At 39.5% G+C, this 20,650-nt stretch overlaps 1 protein-coding gene across 1 annotated transcript in view; it reads left to right on the top strand.

The window, feature by feature from the left end:
- The window catches only part of LOC111862666 (ATP-dependent translocase ABCB1), a gene marked incomplete at its 5' end in the record, with an annotated part of 76,692 nt that overhangs the window by 9,874 nt on the left and 46,168 nt on the right, over positions 1-20,650 (top strand). Inside the window, 4 exon segments of the mRNA XM_023848216.2 lie at positions 408-578; positions 1,272-1,485; positions 2,562-2,806; positions 10,651-10,755. Coding sequence (XP_023703984.2) covers positions 408-578; positions 1,272-1,485; positions 2,562-2,806; positions 10,651-10,755 — 735 coding nt within the window.

Here is a 20,650-nt window from a genome sequence, read left to right as displayed (position 1 = left end):
CCCCCCCCCCCCTTTGAATGCTTGAACCAATCTGTATGAACTTGGTATGTATATCATGGCACCTGATCACATCTCAGTTGTGTGCATCATAAATCCCTCTCATCAATCTGTGTGTCTGTATGTGTATCCCCCCCTATCATTGCTAGAAAATTGCTTAAGAGATGTGTTCCTGTGACAGTAAATATATGCAACAGTAGAAGAATTGTTGCAGACATTTTTATATATTCCATGTTGTATCAAAGGAAAATCTATGTGTCTGTGTATCCCCTTATTGTTGCTAGGCAGTGGCTCAGTAAACATGTTCCCCCTGCAATGAAGATTTGTTGGAGGCATCATTTTCTATGTGGTCCATGTTGTATCAAATGAAAGTAGGCAATTCTTACCAGAACTTCTTGTTATTTTTACAGGGCTACAACACTCTTGTTGGAGAAAGAGGTGCACAGTTGTCTGGTGGACAGAAACAGAGAATTGCCATTGCTCGTGCTTTGGTACGAAAACCAGTTATTTTGCTTCTTGATGAAGCTACATCAGCCCTTGATGCAACAAGTGAGTCAAAAGTCCAACAGGCTTTGGACAAGGTAAGAGATTGTTACCCCTTTTAATATAAGTAGTGGTCTTACTGTGAAAGAAATTTTTAACATTGATCAAGCCAGATGAAGGAAAAAAGAGTAGCAATTCCATAATTTTGACTTTTTGTTTACTATCCCTAGCAGCAGTGTGTAGACCACAGATTTAAAAATAAAGCATTGTAATGTAGTTACTGGCTCTCCAGCTTCGTATTCTGCAAGTTGCATGCAGGCCCAACACAAGCCTAAATTCTGTCCCAGGCAATGCTGACCTAGACTGTCTACACATCATACAACTTTGTTGGCATGTGCGCTAGTTCATAAGGCCCTAACGCACTTAATGTTGTGCTTTTACAGTGTAAGTCCCCTTACCACCAAGTTTAAATCTGGTCCCCAGCACCGTAGTAATGGGAGATTTTAATGTGGACAATAAAGCTACATTTTAATTTAATAAATTATTGATTCAGGATAGAGGTAGCTCTTAGTCTTATAATTTTAGTACAATTGTCTCTCAGGCTGTTAGTCTTAAATAAATGTCATTAAAAGCAGGTGTACCTCAATTCAGGTAAATTTCCTACATCCAATGTCAGCCTTATGGACATATCTCTCTTCAGCCTTCTATGAGAGGAGTGCTTGTACAGCATGCTTGTTCATATTCATTTATTATAGAAATTATTATTTCTCTTGGTATCTGTGACCACACAGGTAAGCAAAGGTCGGACAACTGTCATTGTTGCTCACCGCCTGTCAACAATTAGGACAGCAGACAAGATTGTCGTCATTTCGAATGGAAAGGTTGTAGAGCAAGGAACACACATGGACCTGTTAGGTCTGAGAGGACACTACCATGCACTGGTCAATGCACAGCAACTAAATGCAATTGATGAAATAGAGAACAAGAATGAAGATAAGTCTGAAGGTCAGTCATATGAAGCATTGTGTAATAAGAGGTGTAGAAAGCATTGTAGAGTTTCTTGAGAATTAATATTGTATTTAAATTTTGGTGGCTGTCCCCCCCCCCCCCCAAGTCACCCATTTCTTTTTCTTCTTTATGGGGTTTTTCCATTTTCATAGCTTCCATGTTTTTATACTCCTATTGTCAGTCATTCAGTCTCCTTTCTTCTAATTTTGCTTGCCACCCCTTTATGTAATTCTTTGTAAATACTTACCATGTTTTATATTTCCTCCTTCAGTACTCCCATTTGATATCTGGAGAACCAATCCTTTTTACCATTTATGTTGTCCCATTTTTTCTGTATATCCATACCACAATGAAAATTTATTTTCCCTCCACTTCACAATGTCTTCTTTTACTTGTTTCATTTCTTTCTTTATTTTGTTATTTCATCAAGTGGAGGAACTGTTTTGTAAGAGACTGTGGACCTGTCGTCTTGACAGATTACAGATGAATGAATGAATATCATGCCTGATTCAAACTGAACTTTACCCCTGCTGTTTACTGCCAACATTCTGCCTCATAAGTTAATAACCTCCTGGTATTGCACACTATATGTTGGTCTTTCTTCAGGTATTCTCCTCATTCCCTGAAATTTCCTTTAGTGTCCTTGCTGCTGCTCGTGTTGTTCTTTACATACATATGTATCAGGAGAGAATCAGAAAGTAAAATAATAATGAGAAGAAATATCCTGATTAAATTTTCTGTTTGGTCTTTCCTCAATTTATTGGGCAGATGCCAAATATGTCCTTAAAGCAGGTCACTTCCACTTCCTTCAGTATCCTTGCCAACTCGTCATTTGCAGTATTCCTATCTTGTCTTATTTGACATTACATAGCTTCAACAGTTTATGTGACATACCAGTAGTACAACCTACAAGCTTTCATCCTGTAGGTGTTTGTCATCACTACATTGATTTGGTAATTGAAGATGTTGGGATTTAAAAAGATACATTTTAAGTGCTGGCTATATTTTTTATGGTATACATATTTGTATGACTGTACACGCTTTTATATGTGATTTCTGATGGTACTGCACAGGCAAGGTGCAAAGACTTGGCCGGATGACAAGAACATCTACTGGATCTGACTTCAGCATTCATGAAGATGAGAGACCAACAGTGATTGAAGATATTGAAGAACATCAACCCCCACCAGTCTCCATGATGAGGATTCTGAAGAAGAACATGCCTGAGTGGCCATTCATCCTCATAGGAAGCCTTGGATCCATTGTCATGGGCTTTGCTATGCCAATTTTTGGAGTTCTTTTTGGAGATATTTTAGGGGTAAGGAATTAAAATGAAAATACATCTTGTAGTTGTATTCACATTAAATTTCCAGTTACCAGTTACTGTCAGTGTTACTTGAGATTCATTACTTACTCTTTCATTCCATGTAACATGAAATACTTTAATCAGGCTCTGAACAAGAATACTGTGATATCATGCAAAAAGATCAGAATCTTGGAGTGACAGAGATTTCACAGAAGTATCCATTATTAGGTAACATCAAACATCAATCACTGACAGTTACATATGCACACAGCAGCTGAGTAACTGTTGGTATCTGTGTTCTCCCACAGGTCTGCAACAAAGTGATATACAGAGAGCCTGCTAGCCAGCAGGATAGTCCCCATTATTAGAACTCAGAGTTTAGTAACATGTATGTGATGACAGAGCCACGAAGCAAGCATTATGTGTGTATTTTGTTAGTATTTGTGTGAGGGTAAGTCAATAAGTAAGTTACAAATGGATATAGAACTTAACACATTCAGGACCGGAGCCAATTGGCCCTCTATGTTTCTATAGCGTTGCGGACCGGGCGGGCCAATTGGCCCTTTTCTGATGCGTTATGGTGCAATCGACTCTATCTCACTGTGTGGACACGTTGCATCATGACTGCTAGGTAGTTGACCTCAGGAATGTTTGCTAGCGTAGCCTGCAACATGATCACGCTCATTTCCTGTCACACCCTAAAGAAAAAAGCCTTTGTTGAGTCCAAGCTTCCACATATGAACCAGGAAGTTAGCAGTGCAACATGGATCAGAGACGAAAGCAGTTGCAGGCGAAGCGTTCTCTCGGAGAACAAGAAATATTAGATCTGTTCTCCGATGAGCTATCAGATTTGCCAACTGCTTCGTCTTCTGATAGCGAGGTCAGCCTCAGTGAAAGTGACAGTGACAGGGGCCACAGGGCCCCCCAAAATATTGTGTCCAGTGAAAGTGAGAGCTTTCTTCACAAAGGGGAATGTTTCCAGAGATATCACACGTGCAAGCACTTCTACGAGCTCTGGTAAGTGTTCTAAAAAATTTTAGTTCATAAAATTAATTAGGAGATTTTATATTAATTTATAAAGTGAACAGTGTACAAGTTAGGGTGCTAGGCTTGAAAACTCCGGTCCCCAGGGTGATTTAAATATTTAAACAACCAGTCCGCAGTGTGTTAAACAAATAAGAACACTGATTTGAAAAATGCTCTTATTTCTCAACCTAATCTCACTGTACATTGAGGCGCTTGTCCCATCATTTCACAAGCCCCTGAAAACCAGCAGCATAAAATTCTTTGGGCTGCTGTCAGAATCAGGCGTGTTGCTCTTGCATGACGTGCATCCCCATACTTCCTTCAAGACAAATGAGACCCTTCTAAATTTCCAGTGCGAAGTCCTTGAGCATCCTCCGTATGGCCCCAACCTTGCTCCAAGCGACTTCCATTTGTTCGGCCCTCTTAAACGTCATCTTTCGGCTGAACATTTTCCCGATGATGAAGCTGTAGAAAGGGAAGTCACCGCCTGGTTCCGACAGCAGCCCAAAGAATTTTATGCTGCTGGTTTTCAGGGGCTTGTGAAATGATGGGACAAGCGCCTCAATGTACAGTGAGATTAGGTTGAGAAATAAGAGCATTTTTCAAATCAGTACTCTTATTTGTTTCAGTTCTATATCCATTTGTAACTTACTTATTGACTTACCTATGTAATTAAGACAATTCAGTATCCAGTAAATCTAATATCAGTCTGAACATTGTGCCTAGTTACTATCACGTGAGAGTATGAACAGCTCCCATTCTCTGTAGGCTACACACAGACACTGACTCCAAGTCATGCCACCCTAGCTGTATTGATTTCATCATTACAGGCCAAAACAACCTCAAGAAGAATCATGGTGCACTTTGTATGCCATAGGACTGGTGGAAAGAAAATACCAATGGAATAACCAGTGTGCTTGATGACTTGAAAGGATTAAGTAAATTTTGCAAGTGTAAAATTGTCCCAAGGGACCAACCACCACATTGTGAAGGCACGTAGGAGGAATGGAATTAAATGGGTTTTCTGATATTCAGAAAAACTGTTCTCTATATGGCTACAGGATAGTGAGATAATGTAGTAATATAACAGACTACAAATTAGTCACAAAGCTAATATGTATCATGTTACCTCTCTGCATGGTGCCTGTTTCTTGCTATTTGCTCACTCACTTGGCTTACTCTTCAACGGCCTTCCAAACATGAATGATTGAATGTACAAGGGGTGGGCCTTCTTGGCCATTGCACCGTGACCACAGTGATCTATTGTGCCTCCCCTTCTGATTATCCCCTCAACAATCATGGGCTTTGAATGAAGCATAGGACGTCAAAATAGTCACTTGGTTCCATAAAATATTGACCGAAATGGCGCAATCTTAAATAAGCTAAGGCCTCACATTCACACATGATATGTGTGGCTGCTTTGTTTTCTTCTTGACACCCGTCACAAGTTTGACTATTACTTAGTCCCACTTTGAAGAGGTGTCCTTTGAGGTGACAGTGTCCTGTAAGTAGTCCTACCGCCCATCATAGTTGGTTCCTGTTTAACTTCAACAGTTCCTTCGCTCTTTTAATAGAGGGTCCTCATATGAGTCCCTTTGCTTGCCTGAGCCCAGTTGAGGATCCCCAGTATTTCTTGTGATTCATATTTGTCCAGTCCCTGATTGCCTTTCTGGCAACTCATATAGAGATGCAACAGACTAGTTCAGTCCTATGAATGGATGTTCAGCTCCAATCTTGGCCAGCTGGTCTGCTATTTCATTTCCAGCAATACCCTCATGCCCTGGCACCTGTATCAGTTGTACCCTGTTATGTTTGGCCAGTTCCAGCCTTCCAAACGTACGTTAACTTCTACTGAATTACACAATGCCACATAGTCATAGTCACTGAAATGAGAAACACAAATGCGAATTATTGCTTTGCATTCATGTTTTGCTATGAATCAGTACACTGAGATCTAACAAATATGTACCATCAAGTGTGAAATGTAAGTGATCCAGAACTCTTGAAAGTCTCAGTATTATAGACATTTGATTAAGTTTGACTGTGAGTTAGAAGCAGAGAGAATTAATCTTGGCTCCAGAAAATGAAGTCAAATTTCAGTTATTGAGGCAGTTACAGAGTGATTATGAGAAACGGATGATTTGTTTGCAAAAGTGTGCCACCCATGGCTGAAAATTAATGCACAGGATGGTGACAGGCCATTGATTAGTAGCATCAGGAAGATGTGTAAAAAGGCAAAGTGATTTGGATTAGGGTGTAAGCATATTGACATCCCAGTACAGCAAATTCCATTGACTGCAGTGCTAAACTTATTCCAAACATTGGCCATTGATGAAGGTTGTAAGCATTTCAGGCTTTTGTGACAGACAGCATCTTTGCTGTGTGTGCAGGGCAATAAACTGCAACTGTCAGGGATGTCTCTGAATACTCTGTGTTGCAGTGTGAGGAATGAGATAAAGTTATTTATTTCAGATGCTCTTTGGATTGTAATTTTATTTAGTTCTTGCAGCAGTATTTTGAGCATCCCTAGATCTGTGCAATGCTGATGCCTAGAAGCTTTCCACATACAGAGTGTCTCAGTGAAAGTTATCAGAAATTAAATAATTATATCTCAGAAAACATTTATTATACACATCTATGGTTTACACCAGGCATGTCCAACACGTCGATCGCAGGACGATTTTTGGTCGATCTCACAGGTCTGTAAGGAAATTATACGTGAAAAGCATGTAAATTCGCTTGTAATATAATATGATTATATTCAGATTTTGGAGGGAAAATATGTATTAGTCATTCCTATTTTTCTGTTCTTATGTAGCTACATGAACTGTGTGGAGAAGTCCCTACTCTATCCTTATCACATGTACTCTTATTTCATCACTTGTCATCAGCTGCGTGTGTTCTGATGCAAGAGTGATCAACAGAATGTGTGATTCACTTCGTTCTCTCCCTCCTGTCAACTGTGAATCCCCGTACGTTGAACTAACAAGTGAGACGTATTATTATATTAGCTGTTAGTGGAGATTTGTCGCTTTGCTGCACATTAAACAAATATAGAGTTTGGGGGTGGTCTCAGTGTATCAAAGGTACAGTAAGTGCTCTGCCCACATTATTTTATTAATTTCAAAAGCATCTGTGTGCATGTGCCAGACAAAACACTTACCTCAATATAGTGGAAAATGCAACGCCTCAGTATCCTTGCCAAAATAGGGTGATCTGGAACGTCATTATAATGCTCTCCATAGCAATAAGTATGGTGCTGATTGTCCACCCAGAAGTGAAATTCGTAAACTTAAGCTCAGAGGACTTATATCGAAATTAGCTGCTCAACAACAGTTGATGACAAAACCAAGGTCACTTTCTAACAATGCAACCAAATCATCCTTCAAGGTCAGCAATCTGAGCGTTAAAAAATGCAAACAGCTCACTGAAGGGGAATTTGTAAAAGAGTGTTTTCTTGAAGAGCTGATAATCTTTTTGAAACATTTAAAAATAAGAAAGAGATCATAGCTACTATTCAAGATCTTCAGTTATCAAGAAACACCATTGTGCGGCGAATAGAAATGATGTGTGGAAACATAACTGAACAGTTGTTGAAAGATGTTTCCAGATGTGTTGCTTTCTCCCTTCAACTGGATGAATCTACAGACATCAGAGACACAGCCCAGTTACTAGTTGCTTTTACAACAAACATCATGTATCATGTTATTTTTACCAATATTTTTGCTTCAAGTGAGGTATGATGATAGGAGGGGGTGGTAGATCACTGGCAGTTTTGACACTAAAAAGTCGAACACAACCTGTTTGAAGTTGGACATGCCTGGTTTACACCATTACAAAGGGAAACTGTCACAGTGGACTCCCTTGGTGGCATGAGAAATATCCAGATGATATTCGACCTCATGCCAAATTGCTAGAAGCATGAAGAAAGCAGTCTTCTGGGATGTGGCACCATGTAGATGTGGTGTTAAGCAACGTTCCGGACAAACGTATCTCCTCCATCTTCAGGGTAGACGGAAAAGTAAGAAAATCTGCAAGCGAAGAGAAAATGAGAACCGGTACAAGCAGACTTGTGTTCAAAATAAACACAGCTGTGTGAGAGCTGGGACAGAAGCAGGGTTTTGTATATGATATTGTGTCGGGGGAGAGAAAAGCAAGGTTAAAGGGAGGGCACTAACCCTTAAACTGGGGGGGTTGCTATGTTAGTGGGTCATGGCCTGTGTAGCCTTGTGCTTGAAGCATGTTTGGTGTTACTGTAGCCACAGCGTCCCTTATGTGGGCTCTCAAGTGTTGGAAGTAGTTGATCTTATTCTGGTAGACAATGTTCTTCACATAACCCCAGAAAAAAGAATCCCGTGTGGTTAAATCTGGCGACCTAGGAGGCCAAGTGATTGGTCCACTTCTGCCGATCCATCACCCAGCTATCTCTATGTCCAGGTGATTCCCAATATGGTGGCAGAAATGTGGCATGCCCCATCTTATTGGAGGTTAGTTTTAGGTAGTAATTGGGACAGAACATGCAGCTCCAGCATGTCCAAGGACAAACATCTGGTCACAGTCTTTTCCAAAAAGAAAAACTGTCCAATCAACTTGTTCATTAAGCTCGCCCACGCATTCACTTTGGGGCTGTCTCTCTTCAACCCACATGTGACGTGGATTTTGACTGCCCCAAGCCCTGCAGTTTTACCTGTTAACAACTCCATTGACATGGAACGTCACCTTGTCCGTGAAGCACATTTGGGTGACGCATCAATTCTTTCTAGCATGTCCACAGCAAAGTTTGGACATGCTACTTGGTCACTCGGTCTTAGTGCATGAATCATTTGAACCTTGTACGATTTTAGGCAGAGCCTTTTGTGTAGCACATAATGCGCTGTTGAACGTGGAATTTGTAACTGCAAGCTAGCAGCACGGATTGATTTGCGCAGACTTCACTGGAATGCCTCTCTAATGCAGTCGACATTTTCTTCAGAGGTTCGTGTTTTTCTAGGAGATTTTACACTCATCAGACTACCCGTAGTCCTCAGTTTGTTGTCCCGGAACCAAATGCTTTTCCGTGTAGGAGGTTAACATCCATACATATTGCATTCTAAAATGACACTGGACAGCCATAAGAGATTGCAACTCTGCTAGCCACAACATGCATTGATCCTGTTTCTGTGGCATCAGCATCATTACTGAGCTCGCTGAAGGTCACCAGCTGGTGCATGTGCATTAGCTGGGCATAAAAAAAATCTTGAGCTTTCCTTTCCAATGACATAAACCGGATACATGTAGATAACCTGTAGAACCCACTTATAATTTACATTTTTCCCTTTCATATTTCCTGCATTTTGGGTGAAATTTGGAAAAATCTATTTTGAACACCCACGGACTCTGAATCATTATATTAATTCTAATTTAGGATAATGAATTGCTTGCAGATAACAGTCACACAGCACCTGAATGTATGACTGAAATTTTGAAAAGAAACTATATAAATCTGACTGAAGAAAAAAGAAAGCCTTCAAGGAAAAATTATGTATTCATAGGTCTTCTACTTTGTAAAAATTTTATATTATTTATAGTACTCATGTATCATGTTAACACTCAGTGATGCAAGATTTTTTATTGTTTTTGTTCTGCTAATTATTTTGAATATTTTTAATGAGTAGCTGAAGAATGTAGAAATTCTTTATCCTGTTGTTCAATCATGTACCTAAAAATACCCCAAATGCCATGCATATTACGTATTCAAAATTCCCAGGGAACAGGGGCTTTTTACATAAAATGGCCAGGGCTTGTAACATACATGTCTGCACTGGGAGGCCTTCTTATTCTTTCAACCCCCCCCCCCTCTTGCTTGCTGCTCTTACTCTTCAGTCACAAAGATGAAGGTAGTATGATCCTTTAAAATGTCAGTAAACTTTTACCATGCTACCCTTCTCATGTTTCAGAGCATAGTGCCCTTCATAGTGACTGCTGAGAGATCTAAATCTAACATGTTCAGAACAGTTTGTCATTATTTGCATCAACACACCTATTCATGTTGTTATTTTATAAAACTAGCATTAGCCATTCTCTTTGTGCACATGGTAATAAACAAGGCCAAAGATGTTTAGCAGTCATCTGAAGCATCCATGAATGACTGAATGAGAAGCAGTTGCAACAAGGGATCGTGTTATAGCCAGCAGGGCAATGACAGTCAAAAAATTGGAATGTGTTACTCTTAAAGCAAACTACTAAATTATGAAATACTGATAGCTCAGTCAGTATAGCGATGGGCTACGGGCCGGGCAGCTGAGGTTCAATTCCTTGCAGGGAGAAGAGATCTTTCTGTACTCCACAGCATCCAGACCAGCTCTGCCCCCCCCCAGCCTCTTATCTGACAAGTATCAAGAGCCCTTTCCCGAGAGGTAAAGTGACAGGGGTGTGAACCTGACCACTCACTTCCATCTAATGCTAAGGTCAAGAATGGTGGAGCTATACCTCCACTCCCTAATATCTCTTCATGGTGTGGTGCTTTCTTAAGTAAGCACAATGACAACTTTACCTTTTCTTTATCCTTTTATAGAAGGGAGTGAAACATTAGAGTACTGTGTGGATGAAGTGAAAGTTTTACTTCATACAAGTGGTGCCAGTAAGACATGACAGTTGTTTCTTAATAGCATAAAATCTATATACCTTGGCATCGGATGGAGATCAGATGTCATCTTCACACTATGGCCATGTATTCAGGGACTGCTGGTCTGTCTTCATTTGTTGTACTTCCTTTACCTAACCAAATTTTTCCAAATAATGGAACTTATTGTGCTATTTTGAATCTTCTTACATGTCATTATATGTTGTAGGTGATGGCCAGACCGGATGACCAAGAAGTGCGTGATGGAACAGATGAGTACAGCTTGTATTTCGTTATAGCTGGTGTTGCTGTTGGTATTGCCACCTTTCTGCAAGTAAGTCAACAAAGTGTCATTGTTATGAAAGAAATTGGATGCTGTAATCAGGCACATCACATTCACATATTGTACTGTTAACCAGTTTTAATCCTACAGACTTCAGTATTGTCACATTTTAGAGTGTGACTATAGGTGGGGTTTGGATTAGTGACTCAATTTATTGACCACTTACAGGTCATAATTACAAATAACTATACAACTATCACTCATTTCCACACTTTACAAAACACTACATGCTAAGTCTTCTTCAACCTGCAGTTTTTCCACTAGACATATCCTGGTGATGGATTTTAATAGTGGAGGTTCTTCAGCTTCACATACTTCCCTACAGAACTGACTTGGTTGACCCAATTGTCTTCAAGATAGCTCCTCTGCATGAACCATGTAGAAATACCCAGTTTCCAACAGTACATATATTGTTATGTGTCAATCCATTGCTGCAAGAACATGTTTACTCAGCTATTGTCTAGAAATACCTCATGACTCATGGTATGTGGGTTCAAACACGGCGGAGGTCGTGGAATTTTTAAGGGCGGAAAAATTCAGGGAACAAGTCCTCCGGGAGGGACTTTAAGCTGTGGGTCCCGTGTCGTAGCTTTACGGCACGTGAAAGAACCTCATATCTCCAAAGGAGGTCACTGAGCCAAATTCAAGGACGTTTCCCGCCCAACAGTAGTCATAATGCCTCTGATAGATGGGGGAAGCATTATAGATACCGCCAAGCCAGTAGAGAACTCGCTGGCTCGGTCGGGACTGATGGTACGCACCAATATCGGTAGGGTATAGAGACTGGTAGAATATCATAGAGGGAAGCACAATAGATCAAAACTGGTCGCGGTGCATGGGGAAACCCACCCTCTCCAATAACTAACTAACTATTGTCTAGAAATGGGCCTGGCATATCTGCCTATCTTGCGGTTGTCACATAGTAAAGGCTGTACAAACAACATTATAAAGGTGAACCAGTCAATGTTTAGTACTCTCTAACAGTATTTCAATTCAGGAAAGCCTTTTACAGAGTCCAGTCTGTTGCATATAACAACATTATATCACTACAGTGTCACATATTGTACTTACCTGACTGAGTAGGTTTGTTTAGTAGTAACATTGTAATCCTGTATTCAGGATATGCCTGGTTCAGATCTCTGCCAGGTCACTGGCTATTGTGACTGAGGTTGTCTGTGGCCTTCTTCAGGCCCACAAGGGAAATGCTAGGGTAGTGCCTAGTGCTTCAGTTAGTCATGATCATTTCCTTCCAAAATCCTTTCTGACCATTATTCACCAATTACTAACTGTTCCACGTTAGTCTGAGGTACTGACAGCATTATAAAATAAACCACAAAAAAAAATTCTTACCTGATTATTAGGCTTTCTTTCTCTGAGCTTGAATTCTTGGAATCCCTTCCTGTCCCTAATTTTAATGTTGAGTCAAATCCCCCCTCTCCAATCCCTATTTCATATAGTGCTAAATAACATTCACAGCTAAGCTGTTAACACCTGCTTCTGGTATGGATAACAGTGCTCCCCATAGATTCTGAAGGGTTATGATGATAGTGCATAACACTCAGAATTACTGGGTTTTTTGGACTTTATCCATTGGCTGGTACTGTAAAGAACACAACAGTTATGCAACTGGACCTGCTTCTCTCCACAGGTGAAGGGGGTGGGAGACAGCTGCACTGTTAGGTCCATTAGAAAGAAGTATCTTGTGTCACTGAACAGCCTATGTCACTATAACTACAGCTATATATACTCCTGAGATCAGGATTTGTCAACAGGGGATAACAGGTATACACTGCCTGATGATGGTCCCATGTTGACCGAAACATGTAGCAGTAAACAATAAAATTCAGTCTATTAGATACTGATTTTAATTGTGATACCATTTTCCTTGTTGTATTGACAGACATTTTACCAAACCACATAGTTATGACACGCAACAGGATACAGACTATAAAAAAGATAACAGGAAATTGTGCCATAAAAAAATGTGATAATGCCTGTACAGATCTTAAACTAAGATAGAGAAAGAAATAAACAAATGCAACAAACCAAATTGGTGGACATGAATGCATACGAATGATTCAAAAATTTATTTTGTAAAAATATATACCTACCACTAGCGTCATCTGTGGAACTAAAATCGTGTAGATACCTACGAAAAAATGTCAGATTTTACTGACCTACCCTATGAGTTGTTAACTTCATTGTTGATGAGGGGAATCCTTATGGCAGAAATATCCAAACTAAGTTGGACAATCATATTGGTTAAACATTCCATATGGGCTGATTCCTTATATTTCTTACAGCTGTTGTTACTTTCAATTTTAAAAATTCTATCTTCATCTTAGCCTACCCTATGATCCTCTTCAGAGGCATATTGGCCTAATTTTTATTTTTCTAGAAGACCTCTCTATGAGATTGTGCCTATATTCATGAAGCCTCACCACTAGCATTCTGCCTGTTGCACCAGTTTAGCTTCTGCCACATTCACAAGGAATGCTATAAATGCAGATCCCTTTCCAGTCTGGTTCTCATTAGAGGACTCCCAAGGGTTTGTTTAGTTTTGAAGTTGGTCCCTAATGTTGTAATAATTCCATATATGTTTCAACTTTTCTGAAATGCCCTCCACTTATGGGATATACACAGAGCCCAGAGGCTTTTCCTCTTAATCTGGATGGCTGCTACTGTTGAGCCAGTTTGTGAGAATGCACAGTGATTATGTTGCTATGTTGAGGGATAGAGACCTTCCCATAGCCATACCATCTTTCTGTTGAAAGAACTTATTGTCCACCTGAAAGTAGATGGCTCTCAGACTTCCAGCAGTTCTGTGATCGCTTTGACCTGCAAGATAGACCATTCCACCAGTGTGTTGTCATTGTCGAGTTTATTTCTGACAGCTTGTTATTTTTGTTACTTCCACGTGGATCGAATGATAAGTAAGAATCAATGTTCAATCTATCCCTGCTTTATTAAGACTAACCTTTGATACACAAAAGCATTTTATATATATTCACACACATAACAATAGAGAGATTCTGTTTTTAAACACACAACTGTAGTAACACATAACAGTAGAGAAACTAGTAACAGCGCATGTAGCGCAGTCTGTTGTTAAAATTGTTTGCTACGACATTGCCAACTCTAGCATTATATTTTAACATTAGAGAGTTGCGAACATAACACTCCCCCTTAAACAATTTTGGGAGTTTAAAAAATACTTATTCATTAATCAGTATTACTTACTTACTCATGGAGCCGAGCCCTTCTTGAGGAGCCCCCAGTTCTGCAGCTACTCAAGAATTTCCCAGCATTTTATGGAACCTGAAGGTTCATCACCGTGTTCACAAGAGCCCTCCACTGGTCCCTATCCTGAGCCAGATCTATCCAATCCATACCATCCCATCCTGTCTCTCTAAGATCCATTCTAATATTGTCCACCCACCTACACCTTGGTCTTCCCTGTGGTCTCTTTCCTTCTGGCTTTCCCACCAATATCCTATACGCATTCGTCTCCCCCATTCGTGCTACATGACCTACCCACCTCATGCTCCTTGACTTATCCAAGGAATCAGTCCAGGTCCGAGGCTTTGTGTTCATTTTCGTAACATACTGATTTTTTACAGTGAGGAGTTGTTAGTCCCACACCCAACCCCCAAGCTGGAGGGCCACCCCTTGTCGGCTGTCTGTGACTGCTTATTCAATATATTCACAGCTTCCCTTCAAAACTGGAGGGCGTCTCCTCCATCCACAACCTGAGGACGCGCCATGCCGTGGTGACGGACCCACCTAACATGGCGTTAATCAGTAATAATAATAATTTTTGTTGATATACTGACATTAATCAGAATATCAACAGAAATTATTATTATTATTTAGAACATCAATTGGAAACATTATTCTTAGCACAATCCAAGTGAATTAATAAAATCACTATGTTTCCATACATTTAAACCTTTCATGCAACCATCAGCAACTAATTGTTTTCCAGGAATGTAATGTACTGACAATTCATTTGATTCAACCCTCTCTTACAAAATGAACCCTTATGTCACTATGTTTTGTTCGGTCATTATTGACAGGATTTTTTGCTATGGCTAAAGCACCACAATTATCACAAAAAATAGGAATAGTGATTGCCTTGTTACATATTTCAAACCATAATTTCCTCAAGAAAATGGCTTCGTTCGCGGTCTCTGATAACGCCATATATTCTGCTTCTGTGGTTGACAAAGCTACAGTCCTTTGTTTTTTACATCTCCAACTGATAGCTGCTCCTGATAGTTTGAACACAGATCCACTAAAGGATCTACAATCTAAATTTCCACCCCAGTCTGCATTGGAAAAACCTTCCAATTGATCATTATTCTGAGAATATACAATACCTACATCTTTGTAGTATTTAGGTATTTTAGAACTCTTTTTAACAAAACCCAGTGCTCTCATGAAACAAGTGTTAAAATGGCTCAAATAAGTCATAGCAAAAGATATATCAGGGCGCGTGCATACAGCTAGATACATCACTGAACCTACAGCTTGTTGAGATGGCACATCATCTAGATTCACAATCAATTTATTTGATTTAGGCAACGGTTTCAATTTGCTATTTGGTTCTACTGGATGACTAACTGGTTTAGTCTTATTAGGAATGTTAAATCTCTTAAGAACATTGTTCAAATTTTGAGTTTGGGTTAACTTTATAGTTTTCTTTGCCCTATCTCTGTTCACTTCCATTCATAGACGTTTCTTAACTGGTCCCAAATCCTTGACTTTAAAACACTGTTGCAAGTTTCTTTTTAAATGCTCAACTTCAGCACTGTCACTATAAAATATGAAGAAGTCGTCAACATACAGTGCTATATTAATTACAGAATTACCCTTTTGTTTGGTATAAATACATGGTTCAGAACAAGTTTGCTTGTACCCTAAGCTTTTCAGAACCTCTGTTGCTTTCTTATTCCATGACCTAGTGGCTTTTTTTAGTCCGTAAACTGATTTTTTTAACTTGCAAACTTTATTAGACTGCCCCTTAATATCATATCCTTCAGGAAGCTCCATATACGAAGGGGGACCCAAAAATAACTGGAACCGACCTGTTGCGCGCGCATTCTTTGTAGTTACGAGTTGTGCTGCTAGGTGGTGTTAGCTGGGGGTCTCCCACGACTGTTAGTGAGCTGGCGTCAGTCTGAGTTAAGTGGTTTGTCTGTGGTGCTCTGTTGTGTGCGTTCCTGTTTCAACCCTTTGGCGATTAGTGAGATTGTCGTGGTGAAGCAACCAGTTCCCATTTCTCCACATTTCGGACCGTTTTCGTCACACACTCTCTCGTAATCTTCGTAACGCATCCAGGTAAAAATGTTGGTTCACTGTTTGTCCTGGCGGAACGAACTCTTTGTGGACAATGCCATTCACATCAAAAAAACAAATCAACATTGTTTTCACATTGGATTGCACTTGACGCGCTTTCTTCGGTCGTGGTGAAGTTGGAGTTTTCCACTGGCTTGATGATTGCTTTGATTCTGGATCGTACCCGTAGCACCAAGACTCCCAGTCACAATTCTTTTAAGAAATTCTGGATCGTTCTGCACTTCACTCTTCAAGTCGCGGCAAACATTCACGCGGTTTTCAATTTGGTCATCTCCGANAACAGAGCACCACAGACAAACCACTTAACTCAGACTGACGCCAGCTCACTAACAGTCGCAGGAGACCGCCAGCTAACACCACCTAGCAGCACAACTCGTAACTACAAAGCATGCGCGCGCAACAGGTCGGTTCCAGTTATTTTTGGGTCCCCCCTCATATATAACTTCCTCAATATCTCCATTTAAAAACGCGGTACAGACATCAAGGTGGTCAGTGTTCCAATCATGCTTAGCAGCTAAAGCAAATAACAAACGCATTGATGAGTGTTTCACTACAGGAGCAAAAGTTTCACAATAGTCTATTCCTTCTGTTTGGCTGCAACCTTTCACCACTAAATGTGCTCTGTGACATGCAATATTTCCTTCAGAATCTCGTTTAATTTTGAAGACCCATTTTGACTTCACTGCTGGCTTATTTGACGGTCTGTCTACTATTGTCCATGCTTCGTTTGTTTGAAAAGCTTCTAGCTCCTGTTGAGTAGCTTCTTTCCATTTAGATTTATCAGAGCTTGACAGTGCCTCTTCATATGTGACTGCTTCTGACTCCTCATCTTTATGCATGGCTAAGTAGGTAACAAAATCTGGAAATTCCTTCTGTTTCCTGTTCCGAAGTGGATATCATCTTTCTTCCAAATTTCCTGGTAATTGTTTTAAGCCATTCGGCTCTAATGGAACTTAATTTCCTTCATTTTCTACTTGTGTTTGTTCTTCTTCAGGGTTTTGTTCTTGCGGAATCAGTGTTTCATGTTGTGGGTCGAGGTAGAAACTCGACAACTCTGGAGGAATCTCATTAAGCTGAAATCCTTTCTCACTCTCTTTCTAGTTTATAATTTCTTCTTCCAGAAATTCTACATCTCTTGCTTTAACTATTTGAGATGGATTGCGGGGATCTGATAACCGATAAGCTTTACTGTCCTCACTATATCCCACAAAAATGTATTTCTTGCTCACAGCATCCAATTTTTGGCGTTTCTCTGATGGTACATGAGCATACGCTGGACATCCGAAAATTTTTATGTGGGAGAGATCAGTCTTTTCTCCTGTCCATATTTCTTCAGGCAATTGGTTCTTTAGTTTCTTGTGAGGTGATCTGTTCAAAAGATATACAGCTGTTTGAGCTGCTTCATCCCAGTATCTTTTGTTGCAGCTGGAATCATACAACATACACCTTGCTTTTTTCCAAAATACTGCAATTAGCTCGTTCAGCAGTTCCATTTTGTTGTGGATTATATGGCACAGAGAATTTCCTTTTAACTCCCTTTTGTATTAACATTTCATTGAATAATTCGCCGCAAAATTCACCACCATTATCGGAATGAACAGCTTTTATTGTCAATCCAGTTTCTGTCTCAACCATTTTCATAAATTCTTTAAAGGCTTCATATGTGTCACCTTTGTGTTTCAAGAAACGAATGAAGATTTTTCTACTGTGATCATCCACAACAGTCAAAAAATATTTAGCATTCCCATAAGAGGGTACTTCAAATGGCCCAACCAGATCTAAATGTAATAGATCAAGTATCCTTTTTGACCGCTTGTTCTTTGATTGTAGGAAAGGCTTCTTTGTCATCTTGCCTTCCAGGCATGGAACACATTTCTTTGACTGATCTTCTTGTTCTTGAAAATCAATGCCACTAGCTAAACTTTTTTGAGCAACCGCATACTAACCCTATTTAAATGCCCCAAACGCCTATGCCACAACAGTTGTTCATCAGTTTGCTGGGTACTTGCAACTTGTTCATTCTTTACAATATTAATACAAGATTTCTCACATGTGTCATTATTCTCTTTGGTATTAATCTTATCTTTAGTTGCGGTATTTGCATATTGGGTCAAGTTAGCTTTGGTATTTAAACAATAAATCCCATTTTTGGGATATGCTTTGGGAAGAACTTTGCCTGTTACCTTAAAATCATCAGAATCATATAAGTTGCAACAGTCTTTGGTGAATAACACAATCATACCCTTGTTTACAATTGAGTTGACAGATAACAAATTTGTAGACAATTTTGGTACATGCAATACATCTGAGATATGGCTAAAATTGTCATTCACAAGTTTTACATCACCAAAACCTGAACTAGTTAACACGTTGTCATCAGCAAGACTTATCTCGTGTTCCTTAGAATCATGTGTTTTATAATTTTGCCAGACAGCCTTATTTCCGGTCATTTGGTGTGAAGCACCAGAGTCTATTACCCAAGTATTATCCTTAACTTTAACATGATAGGCAGATACCACATACATGGATTTTTACTGGTCTTATTTTTCCATTTATTTTCATCGCACCTTTCATCGGATCCTTCATCATTTTCATCAGTACTATTAACTAATTTTGAAGACTGATTGCCCTTAAATTTTTGGTTCTGTTGATTGTTGTGATTATTATTGTTTGCCTTATCCTTATGCCAACAGTTTTTGTTTATATGGCCTAGCTTACCACAAATTTTACATTTTGGTGGTTTACGTTTAAGCTTATCTGTGGACAGAAAGGCTGAATCTGAATTTGCATTTTTACCAAATTCAGTATCTTGCAATAGCTTAGAGTTAATGAGCTCACTAGTCAAAGCCACTTTGGAATTTTCAAGTGCCATATGCATGGGATAATACTCTTTAGTTAAACCCTTTACCATTAAAGCGGCTAATAGCTCATCATCTATTTTTTTGGCGATTGAGACTAATCTAAGATTTACTGACATGAAGGCATTAACATATTCCTGCATACTTTTATAGTCCTCAAGTTTCAAAGAGCACAAATCAGTTAAAATACTTATCCAACTATTGACACCCTGATCTTTGAATGTTCTTTCCAATGCGTCCCAGGCTTCCTTTGCTGTAGTTGTCTGGACAACGTAAGATTTAACTTGGGGCTCCAATGTCAGACAAATGATGGCTCTGGCTTTCTCATCCTTTTGTTTCTTGAGGGATGCGGGAGTTGTATCTTCTGCAACATATCCACTGACTGCTGCCCACACAGTTTCAATCACTAGAACATTTTGAATGTCAAAGCACCATTCTCTATAATTTTCCTGTCCTTTGAGCTTATCAGTATTCATGAAGGGCTTTGAAGTGGCCATGATGAAACTTGTCTCTTTGTCTTGGTGGCAGTGTCAGTCCAAGCAATCACTTTTAAATAACACTTTCACTTTTTACTATTTATACCTATCAATAATGCGATCCTGGGCCCATAACCTGTTACTGTCACTTCTGCATGGATCGAATGATAAGTAATCAGTGTTCAAGCTACCCCTGCTTCATTAAGACTAACTTTTGATACACAAAAGCGTGTTATATATATTCACACACATAACAATAGAGAGATTCTGTTTTTACACACATAACAGTAGAGAAATTAGGAACAGCACATATAGCACAGTCTGTTATTAAAATTGTTTATTACGACGTTGCCAACTCTAGCATGATATTTTAACATTAGAAAGTTGCCAACATAACACTTGTAAGGCTATGTCAACTTGTACATTACTGGAAAATCTAACAGTGTCAAAGCTGACAAGGATATTTAGACTATTAAGATTTGCAGATTTCAACAACTGTATGAAACAACCTGAATTCTTTTCAAAGGATTCCAATTTTCTGACAAGAGAACTCAGTATATTATGAAGGAAACCAAGGGGAACCAATGACGCTCGCTAAAAATCTCAAAGGAATGTCTGGTTTGTAAATCTTTGGAGGACCATATAAATATAGAGGCTTGCTGTGATATGGTGTCAACTTATGTTTCAGATCAGGAGGAGAACAGTTTTAGGTGACAAAGATTTTCTGTACTTCCTCTCAAGTTTGACTTTAGGACAAGGACTCATAAACCCTGGAGTGTTTAACTCACCCTTGTAGTCAGATTCATTTCACACCACAGTGCTTTGCCTACATGAAGAATCCTAATGCATTTGTTGACCCTCGGAGATTTCACAGCTTTCAGCTCCTTCCTAGTCATGTTGGGTATGGACTACTTGGACTTTTCTAACATGACCTGGTCTTCCATCAGAATTCCATGCCCAGGGACTGCAGAGTTTTGAAACAGCTGATTCAGTAGCACATGCCATATCTAGATTAGAGTATGGAATTACTACTACAGAATTCAAACCCATCATAAGGACTGCTTCCTCAGAGTCTGCAAGAGCATGTTTTGGGTCTGTACATCCATTACCACAATTTTTATTTTACATTTTCCTCTCTCCCATTGATGAATCCTGATTTCACGTGTATACGTGTGTGTGTGTGTGTGTGTGTGT

This window comes from Cryptotermes secundus, unplaced genomic scaffold (genome assembly GCF_002891405.2).
Source record: "Cryptotermes secundus unplaced genomic scaffold, Csec_1.0 scaffold1104, whole genome shotgun sequence".
Taxonomy (NCBI): domain Eukaryota; kingdom Metazoa; phylum Arthropoda; class Insecta; order Blattodea; family Kalotermitidae; genus Cryptotermes; species Cryptotermes secundus.
The sequence above is the reverse complement of the archived record's forward strand: the minus strand, read 5'-3'. Positions and strand labels throughout refer to the sequence as shown.